We start from the raw sequence: 9,304 nt of genomic DNA, 5'->3' as shown, positions 1-9,304 counted from the left end.
TCTAGGCATGAGGAAATGAGGTCTGGCTCCATCCACTGTGTATTAGAATCATAACCATGAGCAAGGTGGGTAACCTCTTTGGGCTTCAGGTTCCATCTCTGTAAAACAGTCATAATACTATTGCTATGATTTGAATGTGTCCCCTAAAGTTTTGGTGTTGGAAATTTAATTCTGGGTGTAACAGTGTTGAGAAGTGGGACTGCTAAAAGGTGATTAGGTCATGGAGACTCTGCCATCATGGATGGATTCATGCCATTTTCTTGGGAGTGGGTTCACTACAGCAGGAGCGGCTTCCTCATAAAGGATGGTTTTGGCCTCCTTCCCACTCTGTGTCTCGTGCGTGCTCTCCTGCCTTTTTATCCTCTGCCATGGGATGATACAGCAAGAAGGTCCTCATCAGATGTGAGCCCCTTGACCTTGGACTTGCCAGCCTCCAGAACAGTAAGAAATAAATCTCTGTTCTTTCTAAATTACCTAGTGTCAGGTATTCTGTTATAGTAGCACAAAACAGACCAAGATAACTATCTTCCCTGCTTCACATAATTATCACAGGATACCAGATGTAAAGTGCTTTCTTAAGTGTAGAAGGCTCTACAGATTTTTAATGGGGCTGTTCTTTCTCATGCACAACAGCCTGCTTTGCTGAACCACACCCCCACAGGACCAGCATCACCATGGTAACTGGCTGATTCTTGAACTAAGTTCAGTGCCCCTAGCTGGCATGGGGAGCCCATCCACCACCTCTACCCAGCAGCAGTCAGAAAGGGGCAGAGGCTGTGAGAGGAGGCGGACAGAAGGCAGAGATGGACAGCAATGCTGCTTGCCTTCTGGCAGATGTGTGGAAACTGCCCCCCTGTATGGCACACTGGGGACACTCAACAGTGCTGGCCTCAGCCTCTGTCTCTCCTGACCCCTTGGCCACCCTCCTGCTCTGACCACTTCAACTCTGGGCTGCTAGCCACCCAGGAGAGGAAGCTATTTGCCAACAAGTGTAGACCACTAGTTTTAGACAAATAATGGACCTTTGGGCCGGGCGCGGTGGCTCACACCTGTAATCCCAGCGCTTTAGGAGGCCGAGGCAGGCGGATCAGGAGATTGAAGATCATCCTGGCTAACAGAGTGAAACCCTGTCTCTACTAAAAATAAAAAAAAAAAAAAAAATTAGCCGGGCGTGGTGGCGGGCTAAGTTTTGTGTGGAGGACTTTTATGAGCCGTAGTCCCAGGTGCTCGGGAGGCTGAGGCAGGAGAATGGCGTGAAGCCGGGAGGCGGAGCTTGCAGTGAGCCAGAGATTGAGCCACTGCACTCTACCTTGGGCGACAGAGCGAGACTCCATCTCAGGAAAAAAAAAAAAAAGAAAAAAAAAAAGAAAAATGGACCTCTCAGGGACTCAATCTAGGCCAGGCACCCGTAATCCTAACACTTTGGGAGCCGATCAAGGCGGGTGGATTGCTTGAGCCCAGGAGTTCGAGACCAGCCTGGGCAACATAGCAAAAACCCCATCGCTACAAAAAGAAAAAATAGATCTCAATCTACAACAGAATATTATTTCAGAATATTATTTGGCCGTAAAAGCGAATGGAGTACTAAGACATATGCAACATGGATGAACCTGAAAGACATAATGCTCAGTGAAAGATGGACACAAAAGGCCACATATTGTAAGAAATGTCCAGAGTATTCTTTCTTACCTAGATTCTGGAAAAAAAGAAGAGAAAAGAAATGTCCAGAACAGGCAAATTCATAGAGACAGAGAGTAAATTAGTAGTTGCAAGGAGGTGGGGTACAGGGGAATGAGGAGTAGCTGCAAATAGGCGCAGGTTTATTTCTGGGATGATGGAAATGTTCTGGAATTCGATAGTGATGGTGGGTTCACAACATTGCGAATATACTAAAACCCACGGAATTGTACACTTTGTTTGTTTGTTTGTTTGTTTGTTTATTTATTGAGGCAGAGTCTCGCTGTGTTGCCCAGGCTGGAGTTCAGTGGCGTGATCTTGGCTCACAGCAACCCCCACCTCCCGGGTTCAAAAGATCCTCCTGCTTCAGCCTCCCGAATAGCTGGGATTAAAGGCACGGGCCACCTTGTGTGGTTAATTTTTGCATTTTTAGTAGAGACAGGGTTTACCATGTTGGCCAGGCAGGTGTCGAACTCCTGGCCTTAGATGATCCACCCACCTCGGCCTCCCAAAGTGCTGGGATTACAGGAGTGAGCCACCGTGCCTGGCTGAATTGTATACTTTAAAACGTTGAATTTTATGTCAGCGCAAATAAAACACGAAGGGAAAAAAAGAATCCATACTAGGAAGACCTGAGTCTTCCCCACCCTCTCCATAGAGCCTGGAGGCCTGGAGGATGCAATGGCCAGTCTGCAGTGCCCCTCCCAGGGAGTTCAACCTCAGCAGTCGTTAGAGAGGCTGCCCTGGCAGGGATCTGGGAGCTGCATTGCCACTGCTGGTGGAGAAGGGAGAGAAGCAGTTGACACAACATCTTAAAACTTACCAAATGACAGGGCATACATGATCTCCCTGTAAACACAAGTGTGCTTTTTAAATAAACATTTTCTCTGACTATAAAATAAACATTCTTAGAAAGAATGGAAGATATAGAAAAGCGTGAAAGTCACCTATTGTCTCACCACCTGGAGATTTTACTGTTCCTGGTTTGTGCACACCCTTCCAACAGGAGTGACTGTCTTGGACCCCTCTAAATGTTTGATTAGGTGAACTAGCACCGACAGGGCTGGTGTCAGCCCTGGGCTAGGTGCTAGCCACACAAAGGAGACAGGAAGAGCTGCCTCTGGCAGCCGCAGGCTTGAGACCTGTGTCTCCTGGTGTTCACACTGTTCCTGACTTTTCCCCCTGTTTAGACCCCGCTCATATACTCTGTACCATCTGATCCTTACTTTTTCTCTTTCTACACAGTATTTATATCCTTAAAATGCTCAGGGACTTGAACAACGGTTGTCAGGGTGATGATGGGAACAATCACTGCTCATGGGACCCCTGGGCCAGCAGCATAGCGGTATGTGTTGCGGGGAGAGGAGGATGTGTTCTGTGAATGGTGGCACTTTGGGGCATTCTCTTTTCTCCTAGCTCTGAGTTCTCAGACTATAAACTTACAGGCAATGCTTTTCCTGCATCTCTTGCCTCCTCCTGCAGGAGGCCTTTCCCCCCTCCTTAGACCTGACCCTCTCTTAAAGGACTCTGGCTCTGAAAGAAAAGCTGCCCACATTGGTCCTTCTGAGGGCTGCCCTGGTAGAGCCTCTGCCTTACTGCCACTTACTTACTTACAAAGTACTTACTGTACTTTGCCGGAGTACAAAGTCAGGCGTTTCTGTCCCATAGACAGTGCCTGCCGACCTAGAGTGGGAGAGGAGCCTGGCTGGTTCCACCCTGTGCATGAAAGAGGGGTCCCTTCCCCTGGGCATCAGTGACTGGGCAGGAGGAGAGGGGGAACACCTTTGCCATAGTATAGCTTCTTGACCCAGGGCAGGAGAGGAAGACCTAGTGTGGTAAATCTCTGCCTTGAATAAAGCCCTCTATAATCCTACTCCACTTTATTCACTCAATCTCGCCTCCCACAGACCATGCACAACTCACACCTACACTCCCGTTGGGCAGTCCTCACTAATTTTACATGGTACACACTCTCCATCAACTTCCCTCTGACTCAATTCTTTTCATCAAACACATCATCAGTTACTGTAAGTACGGAAATAACCTCCTAATAGGTTTTGCAGTCATGGGGGCTGCCCTACAAGCCCTTCTTCAGTAACACTTTTCCCTTTTTGAAGTTATTTACACCTTTACTACTGAAACTCAAAGTGTATGCGGAGCAGCATCAGTATCACCTAGGTGCTTCTTAGAAATGCAGAATCTCAGGCCCATCCCAGACCCACCTAAGTGGAAACAGCATTTAAAAAACTAGGTAGACTTTATCTTTTAGAGCTGCTTTAGATTCATCGAAAAATTGAGTGTAAAGTGCAGAGGATTTCCATATACTCCCTCCCCACATATTCACAGCTTCCGCCACTGTCTACATCCTGCGCCAGAGCAGTCCACTTGTTACAATCAATGAACCTACATTAACACATCATTACCGCCCCAATCCAGAGTTCACGATAGGGATCACTCCTGGTATTGCATATTCTGTGGATTTGGACAAATTTGTAATAACTTCTATCTATCATTACAGCATTATGCAAAATAGATTCACTTCTCTAAAAAATTCCCTGTGCTAGAGACTGCAATTTAGCAAAACCCCCCGGTTACGGGTATGTGTCAAATGTGAACAGAGCTGGGGTAGACCACGCCACTACCCTGGGTAAAGCCCTTCCAGCCTCCTGAATAACATGCGGATTCGTGACTAGAGCCCACAAGTGCTGCAGGGTCTGGTTTTGCTCACTGGGCCAGTCCCTCCTCTGCTCCTCCCATAGCTCACTGCCACTCCTCACTGGCAGGGGAAGACAGCACTTTCTCAGGCAGTGCCTATGCCCTGCCTTCAAAGCACTTGGCTTTGTTTGTTGGCCAACAAACAAACACATTCATTTGAGTGGCTATTGGATTACTTTCCCTCTTCCCAATGATAGTAAATTTCACAAACGCCCGAGCCATGTCCCCAGGACCAAGAAAAGTCTCTTGCTTGTAGATGATGTTTGTTGAATTAATAAATGATTAAACAAAAGAATGAACACCTGTGCCAGCCTCATCCTTACCTTTGTGCCTTTGTCCAGGCTGTTGCCCTGACCAGAATTTTCTCTCCATCATCCATCTGCCTCTGTAAAGCCTGCCCTCCTTGCTGCAGCCCAGTCTGGTACCCTCTTTCCCAGATCTTGGGCTCCTACAATCAGGGCAAAGCATTTCATTGCTCTTTGCTTGTTTTATATGGGTTAGCTTTGCATTCTCCCAACTAACATATGCAGACCTCTTTGAGTGCAGAAATCCTAGCCTCAACTTTATGGCCCACCTGGCACACAGTAGGTGGTTCGTTGACTTAGTCACAGCAGCAGTAAAATCAGGATATAGCTGGAGAACAAGGTGCTTTCCTAAACATCTTTCTTTAGCTCAAAGATCTCTTTCCATTTAACTCTGACTCTAATTTTCCTGGTACAGTTTCTAAAGTTTGGGTTTTAATTTTTATTTTATGTCTTCTTTTACTTTTTTATCGTTCTCCCTCTTTCTATTCTCTCTCCCTTCCCACCTCCCTTATTTCTGGGAAGCCTGTACAAATTTCCTTCTAAATATTTTAAACTCCTCTGTACTCCCCAGAAGACTAGTTTGGGAATGCTTCCCCAGCTCCCCAGAAGGAAATTGTAACTGTTGGAAATGTAATGTAACTGTCAAATATATACAAAATCTGAGGTGTAAATTGTGAAATGTAAGCCATGGTTCTCTTGGTCCTGAAAACAATGCAAAATAGCTCTGGAGAGAAAATTTTAAATGACCACCATTGCAGTCAAGTAATCTGTGTGCCCCCAACTCCTCTTCCCTTCCCTCTACCTCTCTCTCACACCTCTGATATTCTAGGCAGTACTTTACGTGAGAAGTTTTTAAGACAAGAACCCTTAATAGTCAGGTCTTTGCAGACTGGCAAATCATGCTGGAGCCCAAACTTCTTGATTTGTGGGAAACCAGGAGGTATGCTGCTCACTAGAAAACAGATCTTTTGTTTTCTGACTTAAAAAAAAAAATCAGAACCATCCTGCCAGCAGGGACAAGCCTCACCCTTCTTGACAGTCCCAAAAGTTCAGCACTCTTAAGATCACCTGAGCAGGAACAAAAGCCTCTAGAAGTCAAATTATTACTTTCAGGACATATATGTAATACTTCTGTGGCAGATTAGAAACAACTAAAAATGTAATTTTATGTTAAATCTGATACCACTTAAAGTCAGATGCCAATGTTGAAAAAAGATCTCAGCATCCAAAACAGAACAAATAAGATTAATGTATTAAGAGGAACTTAAGAAGGTTAAGAAGATTAATGTCATTAAGAGGAATTGTCCTCAACTACTCTCCCGCCTTCAAATTGGAAAGAAGATCACCATTGTTCAACTTTAGAAGCAGGACACTTTCACTGAGCTGTATCATGAAAATATAGTTTGGGAATGGACTCTGAGGCTGGTATTAGCACATCACAAAATGTACATGAGCATCTAATACTCATCTAATGAAAGAGACCATTATGAATCGGCTCTATGGTTTTGTTAAAATAACACCGTCCCTTCCATGCTTCCTTGTACGTTCTTGAGTTAACTTGGTTGCTAACTTGCTGTGTGATGATAGGAATGTCCTTTAACCTCTTTGAACCACAGTCTTCTCATCTTTAAAATGTTCTGAAAACACCCTGAAGGTTCCTTCCAGCTGATAGGATAATAGAAGGGAGCAGCTCAGAGAACCCCACCTCCTTTCTCTTAACCCTGTAGCAGTTGACTCCGTTAAGTTCCTGAAAGTTGCTTACCTGAACAGAAATGAGAAAGACAAGCCAGCACCAAGAGCTGAAAGAACTTGAGGTATGGACACTTGGATGGTGATATTCCCTGCCTCCATGTGTGGCCCATGACTTCAGATGCTTCGGGTCAAAAGTGAAAGCCAACAATTTGGAGCCAAGCAAGACCAGGGCACTTCCCAGGCACAAAACAGGCAGGGTGGTGACAATCCAATTGCCAGCCCAGAGGATTCTCCAGTGATGTTTACAAAGAACACAGAGATTGGAGGGTGTTCCTGGGTCTCCAAAGGTTGTGGATTTAGTTTCACAACCTGAAAAAGGAACAAATAAAAGTCATCCAGGAAGGAAGGTGTGCCTACTGTGAGTTGTAAAACTCCAGAGTTGCCTGCTAAAATTAGTTAGAGAGTTTAACCTAAGCAACCGCTAAAGCAGGGCATGACCCTGAGGGAAAGAAAGTTGAAATTCTGTGAAGGGACCAGTTCCAAGAACCAACCACAGCCCTTCCATGTAAAGGCTTTCTACTCAATAGGCGGGATTAAGATTTGGTTAGAAACACAGAGAGCTCTAAGGACCCTCCATATCTGCTAGCCAGCCTCCAAAAGTTCAAATTCTCTTCTGAACATACCAAGAAACACAGAGCAGACAGTAAGGGTGTATTTTGTCCAAGGCAGGACCTAAGTTATGAAATAACTTCTTTCTTGACATATTAACATAAGAAAACAGGTATCTCAATTCTTTAAACCCGCTGCTCAAATAACATATCATAAAGGGGTATGAGATCTCAATAACCAGAAAAGTCTATCCATAAAAAGGGAGGGAAAAAAGAGACTGCACACGTTACTTATTAAAATTATGTACTCCAGGGCCAGGCGTGGTGGCTCATGCCTGTAATCCCAGCACTTTGGGAGGCTGAGGTGGGCGGATCACTTGAGGTCAGGAGTTCCAGACCAGCCTGGCCAATGTGGCAAAACCCCATTTCTACCAAAAATACAAAAATTAGCCAGGTGCGGTAGTGGGTGCCTGTAATCCCAGCCACTTGGGAGGCTGAGGCATGAGAATTGCTTGAACCCAGGAGGTGGAGGCTACAGTGAGCCAAGATTGCACCACTGCACTCCAGCCTGGGTGACAGAGAAAAAAAAAAATTATGTGATCTCATGTGAGACGGCTAGGGTTTAATTTTTCCAGTAAATACGTCAAAATTGAGAAATGAAAATGAACACTGTGCTCCACTGTCACGCCTTCAGGCTGCTACTAGGACACAGCCCCGTGCTGCTCAGAGAATACTTGAGTGTCCTCTTTGGAGACCACGCTGAAGCTAGAGTTCGTCACGCCATATTGTTTTGTTAACCATCATGCGTTTTAGGCAGGATTAGCTGAAAGAGACTTACTCACCAGAATTTGTTTTTCTTAAGATAGAATCTTGCTCTGTCGCACAGGCTGGAGTGCAGTGGCGTGACCATAGCTCACCACAGTCTCAACCTCCCGAGCTCGAGCGATTTTCCGACTTTCACTAGAATTTTACTGGCTTGAGAAATTCAAATACAGCCCACAAAAATAATATTTGCTAGCATCTAGGACATTTTAAAATAAAGGGCCACAATTCTGACTATGATGCTCCAAATGTGTGGGGAAGCCACAGCCTCCTGTGGGAATGAGACCCTGAAGTTTCCTTTGAGGGCAAGCATGGATCCAGGAGGTGGTAGTGGCGGTGTGTTTGTTTAAAAAGCAGTGAGGTTGCTGGTAACTAGTTCTACCAAGCTATCCCACAGTAAGATAATAGCAAATGTACTTACTTGCTGAAGAAAAATTCCACTTTTTCTTTAACTCCTTTGATTTCAGATGAGACTCCACTTCTGAGATGTTCTCTTCTTGTAGTCTATAAAGCAATGACAAGTCGCTCCGTTTTCTTCGGGTGGGTCGTCTATCAGAGAGGTGGCATTTCCCCTTCTAGCCTGCAGTTGCTTGACAGAAGATTTGAATCGACTCAGAAGTACTTTGTTAGCGCCAGCAGTTTCATTGGACAGCAGAGGAGGTTCCCTCTGCTGCTGACTTCTCCCAGTTGCTTTCGCAGAGGCTGTGTCTGGGGCAAATCACACAGCAGCCTCCCTCACCACCGTGCACAGACTAACAAACACAAAACACCAAGAGCACCCGGCGGCGTAGGGGAAGTGAAGAATGATGCCCAAGAAGAGGGAGGGGCATCCCGCTAGCCTTGCTGTGTGATGGAAGGCGAACTTCATGGGCTGGCTGTTTCTGTGCTGGTCTCAAGTTTTGTTTTAGCACCCAGAGTTACTCCTGAGTCCCTGCAGGAATAAGCTGTCGACCTCATATGTAGGGGACACTTCTGGGAGAGTGCTCAGCTCACAAGATCACCCTCAACTGTACTCCCACCTCTGCATCCCACCATCTTCAGAGAGTGGGCTCTTGCCAGCGACGCTGGACAGTGAATTCTGGTCACCCTAGCCACAGTTGAGTGCATCTCAGGTGGGGTGAGGAAGACTTTAGTCATGCCCATCACTCCCATTTCCAACTAGCTTGCCACCCACCCCTGTGTGCCCCTTTGCAGGATTCTGGAGCCCCTGTGAGTGAGCAGCTGACCCATGCTGGACCAGTGTACTTGTTTGCACAGGTGGAACCTGACAGCACTTTGCATGGGCCTGCAGGATCCACACTTTGATTCCATTCTGTCCTCACCCAGGGCTTCTCTGCTGTCTTGGCATTCTTTGAAAGTTCACTCAAGCATGTGCAATCTAGAAATACAGGGAAGTCGATGCCCATGGAGCTGCTCTTGACCAAGAGGGTTAGAAGCTGGTGGATAACTGCTTCCTCCTTTGCCTCCCAGGTGAACAGTTCCGAC

The 9,304-nt window shown here is 46.0% G+C and overlaps 1 protein-coding gene across 1 annotated transcript in view; it reads right to left on the bottom strand.

The window, feature by feature from the left end:
• Window positions 1-8,471, bottom strand: part of CD80 (CD80 molecule) — a 34,839-nt gene extending 26,368 nt beyond the window's left edge. The window contains exons 1-2 of the mRNA XM_011987189.1: window positions 8,241-8,471; window positions 6,460-6,758 (exon numbers count right to left, since the gene is read on the bottom strand). Of these exons, the coding sequence (XP_011842579.1) occupies window positions 6,460-6,559 (100 nt within the window). The 5' untranslated portion in view covers window positions 6,560-6,758; window positions 8,241-8,471. The remainder of the gene's footprint in view (window positions 1-6,459; window positions 6,759-8,240) is intronic.
• Window positions 8,472-9,304: the final 833 nt, after the last annotated feature.

This window comes from Mandrillus leucophaeus, unplaced genomic scaffold, assembly GCF_000951045.1.
Source record: "Mandrillus leucophaeus isolate KB7577 unplaced genomic scaffold, Mleu.le_1.0 Scaffold302, whole genome shotgun sequence".
In the NCBI taxonomy this organism is placed as follows: Eukaryota; Metazoa; Chordata; class Mammalia; order Primates; family Cercopithecidae; genus Mandrillus; species Mandrillus leucophaeus.
Note: the sequence above shows the minus strand (reverse complement) of the source record. Positions and strands in the feature narration are given on the sequence as shown.